The sequence below is a fragment of the Manacus candei genome, unplaced genomic scaffold, assembly GCF_025592945.1.
Source record: "Manacus candei isolate 608988 ecotype Guabito, Panama unplaced genomic scaffold, ASM2559294v1 h1tg000047l, whole genome shotgun sequence".
Taxonomy (NCBI): Eukaryota; Metazoa; Chordata; class Aves; order Passeriformes; family Pipridae; genus Manacus; species Manacus candei.
In genome coordinates, this window is record NW_026138095.1 from 317,694 (window position 1) to 341,827 (window position 24,134).

Sequence of the window (24,134 nt, forward strand, 5' to 3'; positions counted from 1 at the left end):
GTGAGGCTCCATTTCCACAAACACTTTGACCCCCTTCTCCCCTTCCCAAAGATTTGAGCTGATTTACTGAGTTTTAGAGAAACAGGACATGAGGGTGAAGCCCATGTGATCTCCTGGCTGCTGAGGGTCATCTGAGGGGAGGGGACAGACTGGGATGGCACAACTGAAGCTGCAGACTCACGGGGAGGCACAGCCATACTGGGTGGGTTTTGGGGATGTTTCTCATGTTGCTGAACTGATACTGCTGTCCCCTGGGCTGAGGAGCAGATCAGCCTGAGAAAAGCTGCAGTGTGGCAAGAGGAGCAGGTAGTTGCTGGGGATTTCCTGCTGGAGGAGGAGATCAGCTTTGCTCTGAATGAGTGGGAGTTTAGGGAGTTGTTTGGGATTCTTTTCCCAGTGAACTTCCCGAATGGGGAGCAGGTTAGAACATTGCCTCCAGACTTCCCCCTTCCAGCCCTGGACTTTCTTTTCTCTGAGCTGAAGTATCTGACATGCCACTTCCAGCTGCACCACATGGGCCATGCACTGTGCAGCGCTCAGCATGGAGCTTTGGGCTCTGGCCTTTGTCTTCCAGCTGGTGGTGTGGTGCCTGGAGGAAGTGAGATTTTCCAAAACACAGTTTTGGAAAAAAATAGTCCTGGGTTGTCAGTCCCAACCCTGTCCCGCCTGGACCTGGCCTGAGACTGAATTGGCCAGAGCGCTTCAGAACCCAGCTGAGGCCTGAGCTGGCTGGGCCGGGTGAGCAGCAAAGGTGTGTGTGGGGCTGGTTCAGAGCTGAGCTCCACAGCTGGAGCCTCTGGTTTGAGGAGGGCCCCATTGACACAGCAGGTGACGATGGGCAGCCCTAGGCCGTGGAGGGCTTGCTCCCTTTGTGCTCTGTGGCAGGGAGCGTGTCCGGTCCTTCCCTGCGGTGCTGCTCTGCTGTGAGGCAGGATAGGGCCGGCAGCAGCACTGACTGCACCAGATGTTAATGCTCTTGTTCCTTCTGCCTGCACTGTCCTTGCTTGCTTGGAGCCCCAGCCTGCTCCAAGTGGGCCTGTGTGTTCGATGAGGACTTGCCATGTGGGGAGGAGCGGGTGAAGGCCATGGCTGAAGGGTGTGGATGTGGTAAACAAGCTCTGTGGTGCTGGGCTGGATATCAGCGAGTCTGCGGTCCCATCCGAGTGCTGCTTCCCTATGGTTTTGCTTTTGATCTCAGTGAAGTGTAAGACCCCGAGTGTTGTATTTCTGCAGTGTCCAAGAAGTCTCCAGTCCCCTGCCAGCTGGCTTCCCGTGCCCGTGCGAGGTGGCCCTTGCCCAAGCTGTCATGCTGACTTCTCTCGTATATAGTGTTCTGGAGTGTGACAATTCTTGTTCCTGAGGTGCTCGTCCGTTTGGTTTCCTGCTGTGAAGGCTGTCGTGTTTTCTTTCTTTTCCTGGTGCTGTTCCGGGGGGTTGGGGAAGGGTCCTGGTCCTGCCCCAGCCTGCCCGGGGAGCGTCCCCGGCACCCCCGGGATTTGTGTATCTTGTGAATTGTGTACAGTCGCTCCCGGACGGAGCCGGGGCTGGCGGACAGCGGGGTCAGCCCGGAGGGCCCCGGGCTCGGTGCAGGCGGTATTTATTGCTAAGTTATTGGCGTTATTTATTCTGTACAGTGTCCGCCGCCTTTGTACGCGACAATAAACCGCTTCAACAGCCGCCGCCTGCGCGTCCTTTGGGGGCCGCCCGGCGCCAGGGGGCGCTGCCGCGCGCGGGGGCGGAGAAGGAGGCGGCGCGCGGGCGCTCCGGCCGGAAGGCGGAAGCGGCGGAGCCGAGCCCGGTAGCGGCGGAGGCGCGGCGGTTCCGGGCCGATGGCGGCGGGCGGCAGCCTGAGCCGCTCCGAGCGGAAAGCGGCGGCGCGCGCCGAGATCCTGCAGCAGGAGGAGCAGCGGGACCGGCGCAGACAGGTATGGCACGGCACGGCCCGGCCCGGCGCGACCCGCCGTCGCGGGCCGCCGTGAACCACCTGCTGTGCACCGGGCAGGTGTTCCGCATCTGGAGGAAGCCGCCGGCGGAGCGGAGCCCCGAGGAGTGCCAGGTGCTGAGCGAGAGCGAGGACATCGTCCGGGAGCTGGAGCGGCGCCGCAAGCGGCGCGAGCGGCTGCGGCGGCGGCAGGAGGAGGTGGGCGGCGGGCCCGGGGGAGCGGGGCGGCGATGGCGGGGAGCGACCCCGGCCGCGGAGAGGAGCCCTGCGCTCCGGGCGGGACGGCAGCCGCCAGGCTGGCCATTGCGGGGGAACTCTGCAGCCGCAGCGGGCCTTGGTGAACAACGGCCGTGCCCCGGTACCGGGAACGCGGCTGCCCTCCCGGGGCTGCCCTGCTTTTGTCTCCGGTGAGCCGTAGTCTAGCGACTGCCAGGAGTGTGGCTGTGTGGGCACGTGTCCCGGGAGGGTGGGCCAGCAGGTCCTGCTCTCCAGGAGGCTTTTTCCCGTGATCCTCCATGAAAAGCACCCATATCCTTTTCAGTTGGACACCACTGCTGATCATATTTTGTTGCTCTTCCTGGGCCAAGCCCATCTTCAAACGTCCAGGGATATCCCTGTTCCCTCTGCCTCAGTGGTGCAGTGTATCTCCGAACCATGTGAACCTGCTGAGGTGTGTTTTTTCAGGTGTGTGATGAACCAGAGGAGCTGAGGAGAAAGGCAGCTGAGCTGGCGGCAGCTGTGCGGAGCGCCAGGCACCTCGTCATCTACACGGGTGCCGGGATCAGCACGGTGGGTTTTCGGGGGAGCAGCCGGAGCCCCTTTGGGGGGAGGGTGTTGTCTGGACTGTTCTATGGTTCCTGAATGGTCATTGAGCGGATGTTTGTGATGAGTCCAGGATGCTGCGTGAGTCTGTGGCCAGCACAGTGCCTAGGCTGCATCCTGGTCATTCCTGCTGTCCAGGAGATCCCACTGTGTGCAGTACATGTGGCCTGAGCAAGAGGACACTGGTCGTGCCTCACTTGAGTCCCTTCAGTGACTTTTGGTGTAAAACCTCCAGCCGGTTAGCTCAGGAACATCGTGTGTTATCAGACATGCAGGGACAGCTGGGGGGTTGGAATTTGCAAACAGCAATTTGAGAATTGTTTGGTTTCAGTGGCCCAGGGGAAAGCAGAAGTTTGGTTCTGCCTCTTCTAAGGTGACAGCTGTCACCTTTGTGTGAGCTGTGAAACTCCAGTCTCTGCTGACTCAGAGAGTGGCTCAGGGCAGGGGCTGAGTGCTCGTGTCACCCACACATTTGCTAGAGATGCTGAGTGTGCAGTACCAGAAACCAGAGTCTGGAGAAAATAAGAAAAGGCTTAAGAATGGAGTTCTTTGCAGGGAAATGGGAAGTACCAAGGGTGAAAAAGAGCTCTGGAGGGATTCCATAATGGTAACATTGGAGAAAATAAATGCTGGAGGTGCAAATGAGAGTTGTAAGATAGAAGAGAGAGAGAAAACACATGAAAAAGTTTTCCTGTGATTAGGGAACCACTGTGATGGAAAACTTGGAATTAATGAAAAAGCAGCCATAGATAAGGTGTCTGTGGTTGTCCCGGGGGGGGCAGGTTGGTTGTGTTTGTGTACAAGAGCTGTGACCCCCCCCATCAGGCCTTGTTTTCTCTCCTGGTGACAGGCAGCTTCGATCCCGGACTACAGAGGCCCCAATGGCATTTGGACACTGCTGCAGAAGGGCAGGAGCATTAGGTGAGGAGCCGTGTGGCAGAAAACTGATACTGGAAGAGGTTAATGGCAATTCTAACTCTTTTTTTTTTTTTTTCCCCCCTTGCTCCTTGTCAGGGCTGCAGACCTGAGCGAGGCAGAGCCCACGCTCACCCATATGAGCATTGCCTGCCTGCACAAGCACAACCTGGTAAGATATTTTTTCCTCACCTCACTCATGCCTAAGAATGATAAAGCAGGGAAGAAAAATCTTTTCAGGAGATTGCCCGACTATGGTTTTGACTCAAGTGGCTGCACATCCATGTAGGAAAATGTGTCTGAGTCTTCCTTAGTGAGCTCCAGGCTGCAGCTCTGGCAGTTTTTCCCCTGGTGCCTTTTCTTTAACATGTTGTATTTGTACCTGGTGAAGCTGGTCTGGCCGCAAACCAGCCAGCCCTAGAAAAGCTCTGTTTAGCAGGAGGAAGCTTTCCACTTAGCTTTCACAAAGGTCTGTTCTCCACTCTCTTACCCTGTGGGTCCCGCTCTGATGTACAGGCTGTTGGTGTGATTTGGGACAGCACATCACCTGCTTAGAGTGACACCTGCAGGGTCTGTGTGAGCTCAGCATTTTGTTCTCTTCAAGGTGCAGCATGTGGTGTCTCAGAACTGTGACGGGCTGCACCTGCGGAGCGGGTTACCCCGAGCTGCAATATCTGAGCTTCATGGGAACATGTACATAGAGGTGAGTGGCCAGAGCAGGACGAAGTCACTGTTCAGTGGCCTCACAAGAAGAGGATGTAAACTCTTGATTTGTCATTATCTCAGGAGGAATTAGTACAAGGGCTTGGCTTCTGCACAGTTCCCATCTTCAGGCCATCACTTTGGGGTGAACTAGTTAGCAAGCACCAAACCCATTTCTGTAGCTCTTTCACTGTACTCACTGGAGCCTTCTGACTCCTCTTCCTCAGCCCTTCTCAGCACGTAGCCAAAGGCTGCCTGCAGCTCCACATGCTAGTTGAGGTTTTCCAAGTTAGCATCTGATCTCTGATGATCCCATCTATAGCTTCCAGTACACTGTCCCCAAAAGTGCTTTTTGTCCGAGAGAAGTGGCTGGCTCCTGGCCTCTCATTGGAGGGATGCTGATGATGTGATGGGTTTTCTGCTTTCGTCCTGCACCAGGTCTGCACTTCCTGTACACCCAACAGAGAGTACGTGCGAGTGTTCGATGTGACGGAGCGCACAGCCCTGCACAGACATCACACGGGCAGGATGTGCCACAAGTGTGGGGCACAGTTGAGAGATACAATCGTCCACTTTGGGGAGAAGGGGACATTGAGACAGCCCCTGAACTGGGAAGCAGCAACAGAAGCTGCAAGCAAAGCAGATGTGATTCTTTGTCTGGGTTCCAGCTTAAAGGTAACTTTAGACACTCGGTGAAGATTGTTAGCAGCATTCCCTCTTGGTGATACACCTTGGTGCTCAGCGGTTTCCTCCCAAACAGACAACTGTAAACTCTGGTGTCAGGATTCGCCCACCATCTGTGATAGTCTCTCTTCCTCCCTCTTTCCCCTCCTGGTAATACATTCCTTTTCCTCTCGCTGATACGGTTCACAGTGGCGTGTGCCCGTGGCTGTGCTGATCGTCTCTGCTTTATGGCAGGTTTTGAAAAAATACCCACGGCTCTGGTGCATGAGCAAGCCCCCCACCCGTCGGCCCAAGCTGTATATCGTGAACCTGCAGGTGAGAGAGAGCCCTCGGCACTGGGCTTAACAGTTGTGGGCCAAGGGGCTATGTCTGTGTGAGGCCGAGCCCCTGCCTGGCGCCGGGCAGGAGCCTCTGCTGCTGCCCCGGGGAGGTGCCTGCAGCCGGCTCTGCTGTCACCCGCAGTGGACCCCGAAGGACGACCTGGCTGCCCTGAAGCTGCACGGCCGCTGCGACGACGTGATGCGGCTGCTGATGGCGGAGCTCGGGCTGGAGATCCCGCGCTACGACCGGTGAGAGGCCCGGGCCCTGCGCGGCGGGAGCGCCCGGCCCGGGGCCGCCGGCAGCGCCCACCGCCGCCCTCTCTCCCCCTCCGCAGGGCGCGGGACCCCATCTTCGCGCTGGCAGAGCCGCTGCGCCCCGGGGAGGAAGGCACGCACTCGAGGAAGCCGGTGGCGCCGCCGCGGGAGGAGGCGCGGGAGGAGCCCCGCGAGCAGCCCCGGGAGCGGGAGGAGGCGGCGGGCGGGCGCGCCGGGGGGTGGCTCGGCCGCGGCTGCGCCAAGGGCGGCCGGCGCAGGAAGAGCCGCTGAGCGCGGGGCGGGGCGGGGCGGGGCCGCCGGTGACAGCGCGGCCATGCTGCGCAACGGGGCGGCGGGCGGCGGCGGGGCCGCGGCGGGCGGCGGCGGCCACCGGCCCGTGCGCGTCTGGTGCGACGGATGGTGAGTGGGGCGGGCGCGGGCTCGGCGCTGTCGCGGAGCCGCAGAAATAAACCGTGTTGGCTGCGCTGGTGCCTCCGGCTCCTCTGTCACCGCGGCGGGACGGGGACGGGGTCGGGGTCGGGGACGGGGCCGGGCCCGCGAGAGAGCGGCACCTTCCCCTTCGAGCTGCCCCGGAGCGCCGGGCGAGCGGCAGCGGACGGGAGCGCTCTCGGGCTCCGGCGCCGCACGGGCCTCGTTGGGGCCGGGCCGGTTGCCCCGGGCTGCGGCCGGTACCTGCCGGGCAGGGCCGGGCTCCCCCGGCCCCCGCAGCACCGGGGCCGGCTCACTGCGGCGGGAGGGAGCGCTGCCGCGGCCCCGGTGACCGGGCGGTACCGGCGCAGCCCAGCCCGGCAGCAGAGAGACCTTCAGTCCCGGGACAGGTTGCCCGCGGGTCCCATCGAGGTGCGTCCCGGTGTGCCCGGGCTGACCCGGCCCTTCTCGTTCCAGCTATGACATGGTGCACTATGGCCACTCGAACCAGCTGCGCCAGGCACGGGCCATGGGCGATTACCTGATCGTTGGGGTCCATACGGATGGTAAGAGATTTTCCCAGGTTTCACCCCGTGCAGCCCCTCAAATCACCCAGCAGCGTTAGCCCTGAGAGAACCGAGAGCTCCTGATATGGTCACCTTTCTTCCTGCATCTGTTCCAGGAGCAACAGTGTCCAGGAGAAAAATGTCCCTTCCCTGGGTGAGGGAGTAGTGTAACCCCTGTTATGCTTTCAGAGTGAGGGTTAGGTAGGTCAGAGCTTGCAGGTTCTGAGGGGTCATCTGCATTGCATACTGTAAAAACAATTAAACCAGTTGAAAATCAGTCTGGTTTGGCTCGTATTAGCTGAAAAACTGATGTTCCAAAAGAAGCTGCTGTGTGGAGAAAACTCATTTAAAACCCATCTGGAATTTAAGTGATGGGAACAAGTTCTTGCATGTGAAGATGTATTTTAAATGGGTTTATAGATGCAGAATTTCTAACATGAACTAAGTGTTGTCTGAAGCTACTGTTTAAGAGGGTAATTTCTCCTGGAGGGATGCCGGGATGCCCAGCTCATCTCCCCAAGAGGAAGCACTAAGACTTTTGCCTTTCAAGTAAATTCCAGGGCCCTTGTTACATGTTTAGGAAATGCAACTAAATTAAAGTCTTTTCTGATCTATCTGGGGCTTCCTTTGTCACCAGAGACCGATCCAAAGCTGAGGATAAGCCTGCAGTGAAGTTCACTTGCCCGTGGAATGAATGAGGCTGCTGTGGCTGAGGGTCTCTGTAGCTGCAGGACGTGCTTCTAACTGGATTTTAACTAGATTTTTGTTTCTCCCCCAGAGGAGATTGCCAAGCACAAGGGCCCCCCCGTCTTTACGCAGGAGGAAAGGTACAAAATGGTGCAAGCCATCAAGTGGGTGGATGAGATTGCTCCCGGAGCTCCCTATGTCACCACGCTGGAAACCCTGGACAAATACAGCTGTGACTTCTGTGTGCATGGGGGTGAGTGGTGTTCGAGGCAGGGGCTGTGCTGCCGTGGGCCCTCGGGGGCCGTGTGTCCAGGGTGCCCTGCTGCGAACCAGGCGACATCCCGGCCGGTGCTGGGGGTCGGGGGTACCTGGAGTGGGAGCTCTCAGCTCACACTGCCTCTAAAGATGGAGCTCTGCTTTCCCAACACCTGCATTGTGGGTCAGGGGTACCTGGAGTGTGCAGAGCTCTGCTTTCCCAACACCTGCACTGGGCAGCACAGCTGCTTCTGGTCTGGTGATCCGGAGAAACGTGTCGGTGTGCTCAGCATCTTGAAAGTGGCCAGAGCCCTTGCTTTTAACCAGCCCTTTCACTTACCAAGGTGAAATGTGTTGTTTGACAATTATCCTGAGGTTGCCCTTAGCAGCAGCAGAAATTTGTGTAAATGGGGAAAGCCATTTACAGAACTTAAATGTGAAAAACACTTGAAAAGGTAAGCGTGCAGAAATACAATGATGTTTATATCTACTTATCCTGGGATGAGATCAGATTTGAAAAGCTTCTCTCTTTATCCGGCTAATAAGCTGTTCAGGGGCTTAGCTGACTGTGTGGCCAGAGACCTAGTTCTTACTGTGAACACTTTTTGGTGTACAGTTGCTGGAGACAACCAGTGTTCTGAGGAAACATTCTTGCTGTGGGACTCTGTCCCTTCCTGTGCTGCTGCTGACGCTCATTCAGCCTCAGCCCCTCCTCCTTGTCCTTCTGAAGGAATTTTGTTACTTTGGCCAGGAGTACTTTGACTCATTTTGTATATCTCTCATCTGATCCTAGCCACCTGCTATCGATAAGCTAAATGTTTCATTAAATGTAAATCAATCCTTAATCTTTACAATATAGATATGCTTTTTCACATGGGCAGGGTGGTTATAAAATTCCTCATTAACTTAATTGCCTGCCCTGAACGTGTCTGGTGTACGTGACCCCTTACAGGGCTTGGTGAGGGGTTGTGGCAGTAGTGGAGTGCTCATGGTCTCTACTCCAGCTGCCCTTATTTGTCCCCTCTGCCAAATCATTCCATATTTCTCCCTGACCAATACCCTTGCTCCTGCAGTTTTGCCAGTTGTGTTTGTGTAAAAGCTGAGTTTGGAAATAGCTGAGCTTACCTGGGATAGTGACAGCAACCCCACTGTTTGTGCTTCTCTCCTGGCACTCTGACCTGTGCTGGCAGTGTGTTCCCTCCCGTCTCTGTGCCCCGAGGAGAGGGTGTGGGGTTTTAGGAGAACTGAGCAGGACTGAGCCACCTGACTGTGTGGGAGCACTTGTGGGCTGCCAGTGCCTGCTCTGCCTTCCAGCTGTTTTGGCAAAGGGAAGCCAGCTTAGCATTCATTTGGGAAGGTTTTGTACCATCATCAAAGTAGGTGAGAGGTGTTTCTGCAGAGGAAGTTGGGAGCCATGTGCCAGAGATGAAACAGAATTACTTCTGTGGAAGAGTCACTGGATGTCACTGGAAATGCCATCATTGAGGAGTAGAATTTTCTGTTGGATGACTGTTCCATTGACTGAAAACTTGTAACATGAACTAACGGCTAAAACTAGTCCTAGAGGAGCTGAAAGGTGCTTTTTAGCACCAAGGTGGATGGTGCCTGTTTAATGTCATTCAAATAAAAATCAACTGTACCTGCTGCTGGATCAGTGCGAGGGCACCCGGCTCAGCTTTTCTGGACTCTCTAAAAAGCAGTGGGCCAGATGGGTAATGGCATTTAACATCCAGGAATATCCTTGTCTCCACAGACACAGTAGTCTTACAAAGCCCTGCATTTCTGTGGGGCACGGGACGTGTCCCTCGTGTATACGCAGGGATTTGGATTGCAGAGCTCTGGTCTGGCTCACATGTGGGACCTGCTCAGCTGCTGCTTTTGTGCAGGAGGGCTTGGGGCACAGTTCTGTGGCTTTTCTCTCTCTGTAGATGACATCACCTTAACTATTGATGGCAAGGACACCTATGAGGAAGTGAAGACGTCAGGGCGATACAGGTAACCTATTGCTGCTTACCTTCTTATCCTGGTTTGGGCAGTTTCTGGGATTTCATGCCCTGGAGGGAAGTCAGATGAAACACAGCTGTCTTCAGGTCACACCTGAACTTATCTATACGTGTGTCAGAGCTTCAGTTGCTCTGAGCATTTTGGCTTCAGGGAAGTGGGGCAGACAGCCCTGCCCGAGGGGACCGTCCAGTTCCTGGCAGATGCTGGTTCTGGTTTTGGAGCTTCACCAGGAATTGGCTCTGTTGGGAAGTCTGGCCAAGGGAAGTGTTCCTCCTGTGAGCAGTTGCCATGGCGTGAGAGGGATGCAGAGGCTCAGCAAATGAATGCTATACTTGATACTAGGAGCAGGGAGAAAGAAGGCTTTCTCAGGACAGCCCCTGGTTTGGATTTATCAAGTGTCACAGGTGTTCCTGTGGTAATGCTGGGAAGACAGAGGCATACACTATCCCACGGCTTCTGCTTCATCCTTTGCTTGTCTCTTGCAGGGAATGCAAACGTACCCAAGGTGTGTCCACCACTGACCTTGTTGGCCGCATGCTGCTCATGACTAAAGCTCACCACAGCAACATAGTGAGTCAGAGGGCTTTGGGTGGGAGGTGGAGTCCAGGGCATGTGCCAGCTCTTCCCTTTTGCTGTCCCAAACAGCAGTAGAGCTCCTGGGCCTGGCTCCCAGGTGCATGGAGAATGGGCAAGCTGATTATGGGCAGCGGCAGCAAAACAACCTGCTTATGTTTGCTTAAGCCTGTCTGAGATCACAGTGCGATCCCAGCACGTGCTGCTTTGGGAAGGTGTGGCAGGATAAAGGCTGGGATGCCTCGTGATCTGTGTGGGCTTTGGGAACGTGAGGGGAACTGCAGGCCAGCCGACGGCCTCTCCCAGCGTGGAACAACACAGTGCAGCCACATCGATCTGTCAGCCTGGTGCTGCCACAGTTGGAAACTCCTCTCCCTTCCCACTGAGCTTCATCCTTCTGCCTTCTGCTGTCTCTAGTCTGATCAGACCTTTCTTGAGTCTTGTCAGCTCACTCTCTGGTTGGGAGCTAACCTAACCAGGGGAAAGTAAAGGAAGTGGTTTTATGTTGGTTAATGAGTCGATTACTAGTAATGAAGCAATCCATGAATGGAATCACCTGGATAACTGCAGGGAGAAGATGAGAGACTCACAGGACAATTCAGGGGCAGAGGGAGACGTTTTGGCGTGCTGAGCTGTTAGGTTGGCTTAGCTGTAACATGTGAGTTCACACCGAGATCTGCCTAGTGCTGCTGGCTGCTGCAGAGACCCGAGCCTGGCTCTTGTGAGGGTCTTTGGCAGGAGGAGGGATGCTGTCCTGTCAGGGGCTCTCCTGGCTGAGGGAGGATGCAGGTGTGCAGCACTGTTGGGGCTGCAGGCTGGGCAAGAATCACCTTTGCTGATGGTACCAGGCTGGGATCAGATAAGGAGATATTTCCTCTGACTCATGCTGGGACACGACTCTGGTTTAGGTATTAACCAGTTTGTCAGCATTCAGTGCCATGAGTCCATGGTGTACAGTTTGAGCCTTGCCTTCCCAGCACTTCCCACACACAAGCATATCTTGGTTGGACGAGCTGTGCGAGTGCTTAAACATTTTGACTCTTTATCTCCCTTCAGGATGAGGACCTAGACTATCGGAAGCACACTGACAACTTTGGGAAGGTAATGTGAGTTTTGGTTGTGGACGTCTGGTTTTGTCCTGCCTAAGAAGGATTTCCAATGTGCTTTCTGGCCTATTGCAGGCTTGTTTGTTCCTCCACATGAAGCAGTAATGTCTTGGTGAATGTCTGCTGCCCCCATAAGGTAGTGCCTGCCGTGGGTGCGATGGGCAGGTGTGGCACAGGGCAGCACCTGAGCTGTCCTTCAGCAGGACCCGCTGAGCCTGTGCTGGGTTCTTTCCTTGCTTGTAAATTCCTTGTAAATTCCTTTGCGCTGCTTCCCCTGGGATCCATGTGCCCATGGTTCCAGCACAGGGACAGCCTCTGTAGATGCTTCTTCCAGTGGTCGTGTTGTTTTGGAGGTGTTGCCTTGGGTTGGCCACGCTGTGCTGCAGAGCTCCAGGGTCCAGCTCTCAGCTCACACTGCCTCTAAAGAGCCATCAGCCCTGTTTGTCTCCCTGGGAGCTGGATTGTCCCTGGTTAACGAGCTGCACCTGCAGCTCGCGCCAGTCTTTTTTACTCACAGGGTGTTTGCTGGCCTGGCTGAATCATCCTTAGTTCCCCCCCACACTGGGTTCTTTGAGCAGGCGGTGTGGGGCATGTTGCTCCAGCATGGCCATTTCCTGGGGCTTGGATGTGGGGAGAATGGAGCAGGGCACTGGGTACCCTGAATGACCCCAAGAGCTGAGCTGTCTGCATGCTGCCCTTTGCACGGCCTGCCCTGGCCTTGGCTGCAATGTCTGTGTCCTGCCAAATCCCGTGGAATAGCTTTGGGGAGCAGAGAGAGTGACTTTAGTGGCTGTTTGCACAACTGCCACGTGATGGGGACCGAACTTCATCCTTGGAGCTGAGGTGATCCCCTCCCAGCCTGGCCAGACAGGTGCCCTGAGACTTGGCAGAGTGTAGGTAGGTCGTGTGTTTGTTTCCTGAGCATGCCTCACCTCTCCTGAAAATTCGAGCCTGCCCTGTTGCCTTCCTCCTTCCTGAGCTTTCTTCTCGGCACCTCCGTTAGCTGGCTGCTGAGGGGATGATTTAGTCAGAGCATAAAGGGCTTTTGTGAGATTACCTAAATATTTGATGCCAGGAATGTAGAAAGTCCAAGCCGCTGGGAGTTTTTGTGACAGTTGCCAGAAAATTCAGGCGAGCAGATTGCCCGGCGCTGTGCTCTCAGTTGTCCAAGCCCCCTCATGGAGCCCAAAAAGAAACCATGTCTGGCGTGTGTTTCCACAGGGGCCCAAAGGTCACAGTCCTTGGACTGGTGTCTCCCAGTTCCTGCAGACATCCCAGAAGATCATCCAGTTTGCCTCAGGGAAGGAGCCAGAGCCAGGAGACACCATCATCTACGTGGCTGGAGCCTTCGACCTGTTCCGTATCCTTGACTCTGTTTTGTCACAACACTGCTCTGTCTTTGATGTTTTCGTGTTAGGAGGCACCTGACTGGATATTTGCCTTTTTTTTCTTTTTTATTTTTTCTGTAGCTGTATGTGAGGGGGAGGAGGCAGGAGTGAATTCTTTCTGGCAGTTTCTTAGTCACAGGACTCTGAGAAAGGAGCTATAGCTCTTCTCTGGAGAGATCTGTGGCTATTGAGGATTTCAGGATGGTAGTTGGATACTCTCAGTGCTCTAGTGATTGTGGTGAGGACTGGCTGCCATAGACCAAGGCACTGCAACAGGGCACATGGAGCTGACACTCCATCCCTGGGACAAGCTTTGAGGCTTTGTGCCAGAACATCTGGAACAGGTAGAAATTCTGGACAGAGGCAAAGCTGAATCCATGTAAGGTGGAGCTGAAAAGATCTCTGGCTTTTGCCCAGAATCCATGGAGCCTGCAGAGAGAGGTGGCGGCTGTTCTTAGGACATAGGCAATGAGTAGTGCAAGAGTTAAATCCTTGGGATTCCTGTCTCCCACTGTCATTTTGCAGTGACTCTGTTTCTGTCTTCCTCTCCTTATTTTCCATGTGAGCTTCAACTCCTTAAACAGATCTGCAGATGTTGGGCATGTGGATTTCCTGGAGAAGGTTCACCAGCTGGCAGAGAAACCCTACATCATTGTTGGGCTGCACTTCGATCAGGTCCGTGTAGAGCCTGTCCAAAGGCAGAGCAGCTTGACCCTGTTCTCTGAACCAGGCAGGCTGTGCCCCGGGAGGCAGGACAGGGATGTATTGGCCAATACAGGAATTTCATTTTGGGAGAGAGCAAGAGGGAAGCGTGTTGCTCTCTCTCTCTTCTGACTGTGCCTGGTGCTTTGCCATAGGAGGTGAATCGCTACAAAGGGAAGAACTATCCCATCATGAACATCCACGAGCGAACCCTCAGTGTCCTGGCCTGCAGGGTGAGTGGGTGCCTCTGTGCTGTTCCAGAAATTCCCTGGAGCTCAGTGGTATTCACCTGTGCCCAGTGATCTCGCGTGAGTTCCTTGGTGTGCACAGAGAAGGCACGTCTGTCATGGATCACTTGAGGCTGCCAGAGGTGCTGATGAGCTCTTGGGAGGCTCCACTGAGCTCCTGTGCCATTCTGGCTGACCTGAGTTCGTGACCTGTCTGGCTGCTCTGCCAGGGCAGCAGAGGCTGCATGGCTCCTCACAGACAGACATGCTGGTAGAAAACTCTCTGCTCCCTGCAGCAGGGGAGAAAAGTCCTGAGACAGAAACATGGGGAGCCCCAGAAACGTGTGCCCTGAGCAATTAGCTTTTCGGATTTGTTCTACAGGCATGGAAAGGACATTTTTTAGGGGAACAAAAAGCTGCTGTGTGACAAGCAGTGCCTGCTGAACCTACTTCCCTGTTCCCTTATTCAAGTTCCTGACCATATAGCAGGTGACCTGCTCAGGTCTCTTTAGGAAGCAGGTGGCCTCTGGCTTGTGGGTTTTTGGGTTTTGTTTGATTGGGGTTTTTTCAAATCTGGACTCTTAACTGGTTCCTTTTCTAGTACGTCTCGGAGGTGGTGATTGGAGCTCCCTATGCTGTCACTGCTGATCTGTTGGATCACTTCAGGGTGAGTCCTTGCATACAGATGGACATGAAGATGCTGGTGTGTGACATGCTTGGGGAGGTAAAGTGATGCAGGACAACACAGGGGTGTAAGAGGGAGGTGTCCTGCTCAGTGGGTTACAGGGAGCTCCAGAGGCACTGCCAGGCTGGTGCAGGAGGGTGGCTTTGCTGATCTCCACGCTGTGTTTAGTGGAAGCAGTGGCAGGGAATGTCCCTGTCATCTTTTGGATCTTGTCAGCAACTTTGTGTCCTTCTCCAGGTAACACTTGTGTGTCATGGGATGACTGAGGTGGTGCCAGACAAGGACGGTTCTGATCCCTATGAGGTAAGGTACCAGCTGCTTTGTCAGCATTTGGTAGACACAGCCTGGCTCTGGTTGAGTTCCTGGGCTGAGAAGGTGTATTGCAGAGGATGCTGCATGGGCAGGGCTGTGGCAGATGATGCTGGTTTTTATCTACCCCTGAGGGCAGCTCCTTGGAGCAGAGTCTGTAAATCATTCCCAGCATCTCCACTCTTACAGGCACTGTTTTGCACTGCCTGTTTCTGATGCCTTCATGGCAGGGTGAGAAAATCTGTGTGCTTTGCTCTGTGCCAGACCTGGGCAGCTTCCATGTACATGTTCTGCCTCTGAGGAGATCGTTGTGCATCCTGCCTGGCTGGGCACTGCAGGACCTGCCACAGCGTGCTCAGCTGTCACTGCTGAGCTGCACACCCAGGTCCTGCGTGTTTTCACAGCCCAGTGCTGTGTCTGTTCACAGGAGCCGAAGCGACGTGGCATTTTCCAGCTGGTGGACAGTGGCAGCAATCTCACCACAGATCTAATTGTGCAAAGAATCATAAAGAACAGGTTGGATGTCTTCGTCTCTCACTTCTGTCACATACTGTTCTGTCCAGAGTGTCTGGGGATTGATTAATGGGATCAAATGGGGAGAGAAGGGGTTGTCTAAAGGCACAGAGTCAGCAAACTGGTCCTTCCTTTTCCATGGCTCGGGCAGGCTTTAAGTGTGGATGTACCACAAGGGAAAGGAACAGCTGAACTCTGCTGTGTCAGAATGTGCTGAACGGCATATTTTTTGTGGTTTTTTTTCTTTATTAATGGTAAATTTCCTTGCTGTATCCTGTGCAAAAGAGCATGTTACTTCCTTCAGAGCTTTGCTGTTTTAGGCCTGAGCTCTTCACCTTCAGCGACCTTGGCTCAGATCAGTGGTAAATTTGATTTTTGGTGTTACTATTTGAGATGTCCCAGGACAGACCAAGAACAGAATAGTAGCTTTTTCCACAGAGGGAGAAGTAGTGTGGGAGCCCAGGACTGCAGTCATGTCAACAGCCATGGGGACCTCTGGGAGAGGCTGTGGAAGAGTCTGGGGGCCCCAGGAGGGTTTCTGAAGTGCTCTCAGAACAGAATAGCATAGGAAAAGGCAGCGCTCTCCTGCTCCAAGTGCTTTTGTCTACAGGAGGTGGGGATGGATGAGAATCTTAAGGCATTGTGTGATTGATGCAGGCTGGAGTTTGAAGCTCGGAACCAGAAGAAGGAAGCGAAAGAGCTGGCTGTACTGGAGGCCATGAGGAGGCTGGAGGAGGAGAAGCACTAGGCTGCAGAGCGTGGACGTGTGGGCCACAGAGCGCTGCAGCCTCGCCCTCTGCGGGAGCAACAGCACGCAGGATGTGCTGTCCTCCCCTCTGCTGTCCTAGCTCCTCCTGCACTAATTACGCAGACATAATGAGTTGGGATCCCGCTGCCTAGTTTTATCTCTGTTAATCAGCCCCCGTTCCCTTTCCCAGAAGGAGATTTGACAAAAAAATGGTTTTAATTATAACTAATGTTTTAACATGTTGATGTGCTTTTACCTTCTGCCATTTCTGGCTCTTAGTAGGAAGGAAGTGGAGCAGCTGCCCAGGCCCCCTGCCCTGCCAGACTTGGCTGTCCTGACTGGGGTCTGCATTCCAGAGCAGCCCCTTGGGCAGAGGTGGGGGCGGCTTGACAGTGAGAGTGGCCTTGGGCTGGGGGGATGTGGCCCCCACAGTTCCTCCTGCAGCTTTTGCTTAGAGCCATCAGTGCTGCTGCTGGAGGTGCTTCTGGACTCTGGGGTCCACTGTGCTGCCTCTCCTCAGCTCGTGCCCCTGTGCAGACCCAGAGCTACTCTGGGTTGAGCTGGATAAAGGCAGATCATTTGCTGCTTCAGTGACAGGCAGTGGGTGGTACCTGCTGAGGGGACAGGTGGTGCAGGGACCCTCAATTGAGGCATTTCTCCACGTAAGGCATGGGAACCCTGGGACCTTCTCCCAAAGGCTCTTCCATTTGCGAGACAGCAGGACCTGGTGCCTTGTGTGGACTGTGCTCAGAACTCCCCTTGTTGCTGCTGCCGGAATCCATCTTGTGCCCAAGGGGTTACATGAGGGTGGGACCTGGCCAGGTGAAGTTTTGGGGTTGTTTTCTGAGGACTGATGTGCAGCACGTGTGCCCCTGTGTGGAGATACAGGGCCTGAGGAGGATGGGTGCTGGGCTGAGCCCCTTCTGCCTCTTACATTCCAGGGTGCTGTGGTGGGCATCCTGAGCTGCTCCCTGCACTGGGCCAGACAGTCCTGCCAGGCTGGGTCTGGTGTCCTCACTGTTGTAAACTTTTGTTGCTGATCATTAATAAAATGTTGAAGAGTTGTGCACTGGTCTCTTTAGGGCTCGAGCCCAGGTAGCAGAAAGGGGGTACAGGGGATGTGTGCTGGGACCCCACCGTGCTGGGGCTGAGCGTGTTCCCTGCATGGCAGCTCCCAGTCCCAGGGCTGGCACAGCAGCTCTGACTCGGAGCTGTCGGTCCCTTCCTGGGGTCTGCCAGCTGTGGAATGCACAAATTCACCCTCTGCAGTGCACAGCCCCCTCCCACGGGCGCTGCAGAGGAGTTTGTCCTTAAGGACAAACAGCTCAGCCCTGGTGACGCATCCGCCCCGTCGCTGAGCCACCCCCAGGACAAGGCAGGTACCGCTGGTATTAAAAAATGACAGAAGCATTTAATTGCCGCTGTCGCCGGGTGGGTGCTGCGGGTGGAACTCATTTGTGTGGGGATGTCAGCCCCTCTGGCTCAGCTGGAGCTGCTGTTCCTCGGGGCCTCCGGAACTGCTGCTGAGTTTACTTTGAGAACTTTTGACATATGATGTTTCTTCCTCCAAGTGCCTCTGGGCTCTTCTGCTGAGCTGTTTACTGACAGCCCCCGAGTCCCAGGGGCACAATTGAATATGGAGTTAAAAGGGGGGGGTGCAGGAAAATAGCCTGAATTCCAAGTTTGTGACTTTGTTTTCTGTGGTTTGTTTGTTGTGGGGTTGTTTTGTTTTGAGTTGTGGGGTTCCCCCACATCCCCCAGGTGCAGATCAAGACCCTGGTTCCAGCACCCATCCCAGGGCAGCATCCCCAGAAGGAGATTGCAGTGCATGTTCCCTGGAGCCAGTGCCTGTAAGTACAGCCCTGACCCTGCTGAGGGGAGCAGCAGCTTTGGCCCAGACCCCCCCAAAGCGGGGCTGCAGATGGGGGGCTGCAGGCAGGAGCTCAACACCGAGACTGGAGTCAGCACCAGGGGCCTGCGGTGCCATGCTGACCCCCCTGGGGGTGTCCAGGCCATAACCGTGCTGGCCCCCCACCCACAGTGGGGACACTGGGCCATGTCCCCTGCGGCAGTTGGTGGCCCTGGTGCCCACCAAGGTTCCTGCACAGGTGCAGCACCAGCAGCCTCCACCTGGGCTGGACCATGCCAAGGATGGTGCAGCAGGTCAGGGCCTTGGTGGGTGAGGTCTGCAGCTGAAGGGGGAAGCTCCTTGGCTCCTTTCCTAAGGAGCACAGTGGCCACTGGGGTCAGCACAGCCCTGGGAACCCTCCTGGGGTCAGAGACTGCAGCCAGATTGGGTGCTCTGCTCCTGGCCTCACCCTGGGGACGAGGTACCCCCCCTGGGTACCTGTCCAAGGATGCCCTTGCCAGGGAACAGCTGGTATTGGGGGGCTGCTGCCCTCCCTGTCTCATCACTGAGCCCATATCCTGTTGCTGGAGCTGCCCCAGGGTCTCCTGCAGTGCAGGGTCAGCGCGGCCTTCCTGTCACTGGGGTGAAGGGACAGGAGCGCCATGCCTGTGGTCACTCCCTGTCCAGCCCAGCCCCTCTGTCCCCCCACACTGTCCTGCAGCCCCCAAGGCCTTGGGCTGCCCTCGGGGCTCAGGGATTTTGTTCTGCCGGGTGTCTGAGCAGCCTCGGCACCGCCGGAGGGAGGGGGGATGCTCAGCAGCCCAGAGCTCCCCAGATCCAGGTGGGCTCCCCCTACCCCACAGCACCTCCCTGCCCTGCAGGACAGACACGACAGAGCCAGCCCAAGCACTTTTATTATTTCCCCAGAGCCACCAATGCCGGCTCAGGACACGGCACACTCCACAGGGTCCCAGGACACGCTCACATCCGCCCTGCACCGGAGAGCTCTGGGCACTCCCGGCAGCGCCCGGCAGCTCCGCGGCTCGGGGACCGCATCCGTCACGCACAGCACCTGCGGGAGACACGGTCACGGGGCCGGCGGCAGAGTTGGGGAGCCCCAAGCCTGCTCCGGGCCCCACTCCTGCTGCTCGCTGCAGAGCATCGCGGGGACAGCGGAGCCCCAGCACCCGCGGTGGGAGCACGAATCGTGCCCAGCGCCCCGCGGGGAGCAGCTCCGGCTCCCGGTACTCACGGTGGCGCGGAGCGCGCGGTCCAAACGGGGCGGCACCTCGGCAGGGCCGGGCTCGGAAGAGCCGTCGGTGTCGGAGCGGCGGGTGTGCGGCGGGCGGCGGAGGCTGGAGAGCAGACCCGAAGCTCTGCCCACCGAGTAGTGGAGGGGCCGGGCCGCCTGTCGGTACCAGGGCTCGGCAGGGCGGCACAGCACGAGCAGCGCCAGTGCCAGGGCAGCGTGCATGGTGCCAGCGGGGCCGCAGCGCTCGGGGCCGCCGCCGCCTTTATGGTCGGGCGGGGGTCCCGCCTCGCCGCCCCCGCCGCGGCGGCGCGACCCGCCCCTGCAGCCCCGGGACGGCGCACACGGACACGCGAGCGGCGGCAGCGCGGTTGTTGGGCGGGACCGGGGCCGGGGCCCCCCGTTCCCCTCGTGCCCGGTGCCGCCGTCACTCGCGGAACTTCCACTCCTGGCGGCACATGGGGCAGTGCTGCTGCACCTGCTGCGAGTTCAGCCACTTCAGGATGCAGTGCATGTGGAAGCAGTGCGAGCACTGTCCCCACACCAGCGGGCAGTCGTCGCCGGGCACTTTACCTGCAGCACGGACACACCGTCAGACCCGCTGGGTGCGCGGTGCGCGGTGCCCGGTGCCGGTGCCGCACTCACAGTCGGGGCAGCAGCCGTTGAACGCCATCCGGCAGATGCCGCAGTTCTCGTCGTTCGCCACCCAGAGCCAGGACGCGACCCCGTGCCAGCTCCGCACGCGCACCCGCATGGCCGCCCCGCGCGGCCCGGCCCCGCCCCTGCCGGAAGTGTCGCCCCCCCAGCACCCCGCGCGCCGGCAGGAGCGCGCGTCCGCCCGCCTTTTCCGCTTCCGGCGCGGGAGTAGCGCGGCCGGAAGTGCGGGCGGGAGCGGAGCCGCCATCATGGCCGACAAGATGGACATGTCCCTGGACGACATCATTAAGCTGAACCGGAGCCAGCGCGGGGCCGGCCGGGGCGGTCGGGGCGGCCGGGGCCGGGGTGGTGCCGCCCGCGGGGGCGGGCCCGGCCGGGGCGGCGTGGGCGGCGGACGCGCGGGCGGCGGCCCCGTGCGGAACCGGCCGGTGATGGCCCGGGGCGGCGGCAGAAACCGACCCGCGCCCTACAGCCGGGTACGGATCGGGCGGCTGGGGCGCGGGCCGGGGCGGCGCGGCGGGACGGGACGGGACGGGACGGCGGGTCCACGCGAGGCGGCGGCGCGGGCGGTCCTTTGTCCGCTCCCGGCGCGGCCGGGGAGCTGCGGGGCCCCGGCGCCGGTCAGCGAGGTCCCGGTCTTGTTGCAGCCGAAGCAGCTCCCCGAGAAGTGGCAGCACGACCTGTTTGACAGCGGCTTCGGGGCGGGGGCCGGCGTGGAGACCGGCGGGAAGTTGCTCGTCTCTAACTTGGACTTCGGCGTCTCGGATGCGGACATCCAGGTGGGGCTCGGGGCGGCGCCGCGGGGGGCGCGGGAGTTTCATTCATTCCACCAGGGTCGGGTGCCCGCGAGAGCCCCACCGGCTCCTCGCCCGCCTGCACCCGGGGCCGAGGATTCCCGGGTGAATCCCCCGTGACGGGGTTTGTGCCGCGGGTGCCTGCCTTGGCGCGGGCCCGGTGCTCCCGAGGGGGGCTGAAACAGCTGGTTATAGATGCTTCGCGAGGGGCTGAGCCGTGGCACACGCGGGAACGATGCTGCACCTCGACTGGTTCCAGACTGGAGAATTCCATGTGAGCTCTGAGCTCCTCTCTCTGCAGCTGCAGCCGTTTCTGAGGTGCCGCATGCGTGTCCAGGGCTCTGCTGCTGTGTTGGATCGTGTCCTACTGGACACCGAGGGGTTCCCTGGATGCACGGGCGGGGTGACCGGAGAGGTGTCCCATGGCCGTGGCCCGGTCAGAGCCCGCAGTGCCCGCAGTCGCTGCCTCTGCCCTGGAGACTGGACCAGAGGAACGTGTGGTTCCTGTGGGCCCTGAGCTGGGTGCCAGGTGTGTCCCCCCAGGGGCTTCTGGCCTGGGTGCACTGCAGGGCACAGCCATCACCATGGGCTCTGACTTTGTGTCTTCATCAGGGAAAACCAAACCCCTGCTGTCAGACCTCCCTCATTATCCTTCAGTCTGGTCCCTCCAGCACTGCTCTGGCTGGGCCTGAGGAATGAAGGGAGCTCTGTCGGGTCACTGAGGAGCGTGCTGGATACCACTCTTTTCCTGCTGTGTTTCCATTTCCATTCCTGCAGACTGGGTGTAAATAAGTCCCTGTCTGTTGCAGTGAGGCCAGGGTGTAAAATGTGGCTCTGCACAGCCCTTGTGCTTCGTGTGTGGCGGGACTCACCTTCCTGCCCCTGCACGAGCTGCCCGGGGCTTTGTTTAGCAGCAGAGCTGACTCAATGGCTTTAGCCTTATTTGTTACTCCCAGCCCCATCATTTAGTGCTGCCTTAGGTGTGGGATTGGTTTTGTTGCTGCGCTAATTCCTCAGGATGTGGTGCGAGTGGCTGAGGCAGCTGTGCCCGCGGAGGAGCCGCCTGGTGTCACTGCCCGTGTCCCTGCGGCGGGAGCAGCTGGGCCTGGGCTCTGGGCATGGCTGGCATGGCCTCGCTTGGGCTGGAAGGTGGCTGCTGGATGCCCTGTGCTGGGAACACCGTGCCTTGGGCACGGGTTGGCATGGCCAGGGCTGGGCAGTAATGCCCAGCGGCAGCTCCCTGGGCCCCTGTGGGACAGCCCTGGTGGGAAATTCACCATGGTGAGTTGTCTTCGTTGACTTTCCAAATGTAGCACCTGTGAAACAAAATTGGTGGCTTCACTGCTGCCTTTTCCAACCTTTGTGGCATCAAAGGACAGACCTCAGCAGGGAACTTTGCTGGTCTCAGTTTTTGGGGTATGTTCCTAAAGGGAACAAGTAAAGCACAGTGCAACTGCCATCATCTTGTGGATTCCTGTGCTTACATGGCTCATTCTCTGGGAGAAGGATGTCTGGCATCCGGAGTATTTTCAATAGTTGCCCCTTTGACTCGGCCTCAACAAACACCCTCAATTTCTCTGGGAAAAGAAACAGGTTGGCATCCCTTGAGTCTGTTTGACTGGCTGTAAACGTGCTCCTTCAGGAGGTGAATGCAGAACCCTGCTTGGTTTTGCCACGTGTGGCAACTCCCAGAAACTCCCCAATGGGCTGTGCTCCCCTCTGCCATTGGTGTGTTCCCAGACAGCCCGTGGTGGTTGGAAAGGCACCAGTGCTCACCAGGCGTGGCTGTGTGGGGAGCTGCCGTGTTGGCAGCGCTGACGGACGGGCACGCTCCTCTCTCTGTCGTTCTCAGGAGCTCTTTGCAGAGTTTGGGACCTTGAAGAAGGCAGCTGTGCACTATGACAGATCTGGTCGCAGCTTAGGGACGGCGGACGTGCATTTTGAGAGGAAGGCTGATGCTCTGAAGGCGATGAAGCAGTACAACGGGGTCCCCTTGGATGGTGAGTCTCTGTGCTGTCTCCATGGCCTTTTTCTGTGGCTGGAGTGGAGCAGCTGGCACACGTGTGCCTCGCTCCCTCCCTCCCTTCCTCCCAGCCCTGTCCTGCACAGGCTCACGGGTGCTCTCCCTCCCTCCAGGGCGCCCCATGAACATCCAGCTGGTGACATCACAGATTGACACGCAGCGGAGACCAGCACAGAGGTGGGGGAGCCCCTGCCCCAGGCACAGGGTGGGGACCTGCTGGGCCCCTCCCCAGTGGGGAGTGCAGGTCCTGTTTGAGTTCACTGAATGCACTAAAACAGTTGCTTTTTAAAACTCACAGTGTAAACAGAGGTGGCATGACCAGAAACCGTGGGGTCTCGGGGGGATTTGGAGGTGGAGGCAACAGGCGAGGGACTCGTGGCGGGAACAGAGGGAGAGGCAGAGGAGCTGGAAGAACTTCCAAACAGCAGCTCTCTGCAGAAGAACTAGATGCACAGCTGGATGCTTACAATGCCAGGGTAAGTGCTAATTGGGCACTCTGACAGGCTCTCTGCAGCATCTCGTCCTGGGCAGCACTGGCAGCCTGGAGCTGGCAGGAAAGGGAAAGTGTTCTCCAGGACCTTGGACTGAAGCAATCTCTCTCTGAAGCTGAGCTGTGCCTTGGCCCAGGCCTTGGCTTCGCTTTCCAGAGCACATTGTTACCTGCTGTTACTGATGGCTGAGGAACAGCCTCTGCTCTTGCCGGGCTGGGACAGCTCCTCCAGAGCCAGAACCGCTGCAGAACAAAACCCGCAGAGCTGAGAGGTGCAAGACTGGGAAAACGGAAAGGAAAATCCCACGTGGAAGAACTGTGTGGGGTGCTGCCAGGGGAAGGCTGCAATGCTGGTGCTAGAAATGAGCCCCAGCGTGGGGAACTGCTTGCCAGTCACAGCCTTCAGACCTCGCTCAGCCGTCTGTGCCGTGGCCAGGTCAGAATCCCAGCAGGGCCAAGGCTGCGAGGGCACCGCAACAGCACAGTCGGTGCAGGGCCGGGACAAACCAGGGCGAAAGCATGGAAGGATTGGCATGAGCAGGATTCCAGAGGCAGCCATGGGGCAGCGCAGGGGGCTGGGGCTGGGGGGGGGCTGCCAGGGGGCTTGAACTCGCCCTCCCCATCCCACAGCGCTGGGGGCTCCACCAGGGCCAGGTGGGCTGCGTGCAGGGGGTGCTGGGGCGGTACCAGGGGGTGCTGCAGCACGTGGTGATGGTTCCCTCTCTCTCCAGATGGACACTAGCTAAAGCAGCAGTGGCGGGCGCAGGGAAGGACTCCGATCTTGCTCCACACTCCCAACGGGGGCTGCGGCTGTGGCTACTACTACCGAGGATGGGATTTGTTTTACTTTTATGTTCTGGGATAGGTTTTAACTCCTGTAAAGGTTTTTTTTAATTCTGAGCAGACCTGTTTTGTACCGAGTTATTTTTGGGATAAATTTTTCTGGTTGCCTGTTGGGCCGAGGTGGCTTTTTCACCTTTGCCATAATAAAATAGAACCGTGTCTAGAGCTGTGGCCGCTGCCTTGCCGCACCGTGCTGGGCCCTGCGCCTTCCACCCACCACCGCGCTCTGCCCCGTCCCAGTTTTGCCCTGCCGGTCCCGGTCCCGGTCCCATCCCGCTCTGCCCCATTCCCGTTCTGTTCGCGCCCCGTTCCTGCCCCGTCACGGTCCTGCCCTGCCCCACTCCCCCCCCCGTTCCGTTCCCGTTCCTTCCTCGTTCCCGTCCCGCTCCCGCCCTGC

General features: G+C 57.8%; 5 protein-coding genes across 6 annotated transcripts; 3 read left to right on the plus strand and 2 right to left on the minus strand.

Moving 5' to 3' along the window:
• Positions 1-1,318: 1,318 nt before the first annotated feature.
• SIRT7 (sirtuin 7) lies at positions 1,319-5,931 on the plus strand. The gene is made up of 10 exons (XM_051798071.1): positions 1,319-1,925; positions 2,003-2,140; positions 2,627-2,731; positions 3,615-3,685; positions 3,779-3,851; positions 4,284-4,382; positions 4,820-5,056; positions 5,300-5,380; positions 5,528-5,634; positions 5,721-5,931. Exons 1-10 carry the CDS (start codon positions 1,830-1,832, stop codon positions 5,929-5,931), a joined length of 1,218 nt encoding a protein of 405 aa, XP_051654031.1. The 5' UTR covers positions 1,319-1,829.
• A 20-nt stretch (positions 5,932-5,951) lies between these two features.
• Positions 5,952-16,896, plus strand: PCYT2 (phosphate cytidylyltransferase 2, ethanolamine). Of its 2 annotated transcripts, XM_051797399.1 has the most exons (13): positions 5,952-6,060; positions 6,547-6,635; positions 7,414-7,575; positions 9,506-9,572; positions 10,067-10,151; positions 11,211-11,255; positions 12,482-12,620; positions 13,241-13,323; positions 13,506-13,583; positions 14,179-14,244; positions 14,500-14,565; positions 14,999-15,087; positions 15,742-16,896. In XM_051797399.1, exons 1-13 carry the CDS (start codon positions 5,975-5,977, stop codon positions 15,830-15,832), a joined length of 1,146 nt encoding a protein of 381 aa, XP_051653359.1. In that variant the 5' UTR covers positions 5,952-5,974; the 3' UTR covers positions 15,833-16,896. The 2 variants fall into 2 exon arrangements, with proteins under 2 accessions (XP_051653359.1, XP_051653361.1); XM_051797401.1 differs by lacking the exon at positions 11,211-11,255.
• Positions 16,897-18,577: 1,681 nt separating this feature from the next.
• NPB (neuropeptide B) lies at positions 18,578-19,161 on the minus strand. Its single transcript, XM_051797446.1, has 2 exons — positions 18,934-19,161; positions 18,578-18,753 (listed from the first exon to the last, which is right to left on the minus strand). Exons 1-2 carry the CDS (start codon positions 19,153-19,155, stop codon positions 18,625-18,627), a joined length of 351 nt encoding a protein of 116 aa, XP_051653406.1. The 5' UTR covers positions 19,156-19,161; the 3' UTR covers positions 18,578-18,624.
• A 196-nt stretch (positions 19,162-19,357) lies between these two features.
• Positions 19,358-19,710, minus strand: ANAPC11 (anaphase promoting complex subunit 11). Its single transcript, XM_051797450.1, has 2 exons — positions 19,576-19,710; positions 19,358-19,503 (listed from the first exon to the last, which is right to left on the minus strand). The coding sequence occupies exons 1-2, from the start codon at positions 19,682-19,684 to the stop codon at positions 19,358-19,360; spliced, it is 255 nt and encodes an 84-aa protein (XP_051653410.1). The 5' UTR covers positions 19,685-19,710.
• A 61-nt stretch (positions 19,711-19,771) lies between these two features.
• ALYREF (Aly/REF export factor) lies at positions 19,772-23,902 on the plus strand. The gene is made up of 6 exons (XM_051797411.1): positions 19,772-20,063; positions 20,235-20,366; positions 22,234-22,381; positions 22,518-22,581; positions 22,703-22,880; positions 23,626-23,902. Exons 1-6 carry the CDS (start codon positions 19,836-19,838, stop codon positions 23,638-23,640), a joined length of 765 nt encoding a protein of 254 aa, XP_051653371.1. The 5' UTR covers positions 19,772-19,835; the 3' UTR covers positions 23,641-23,902.
• The last annotated feature ends 232 nt before the right edge of the window (positions 23,903-24,134 follow it).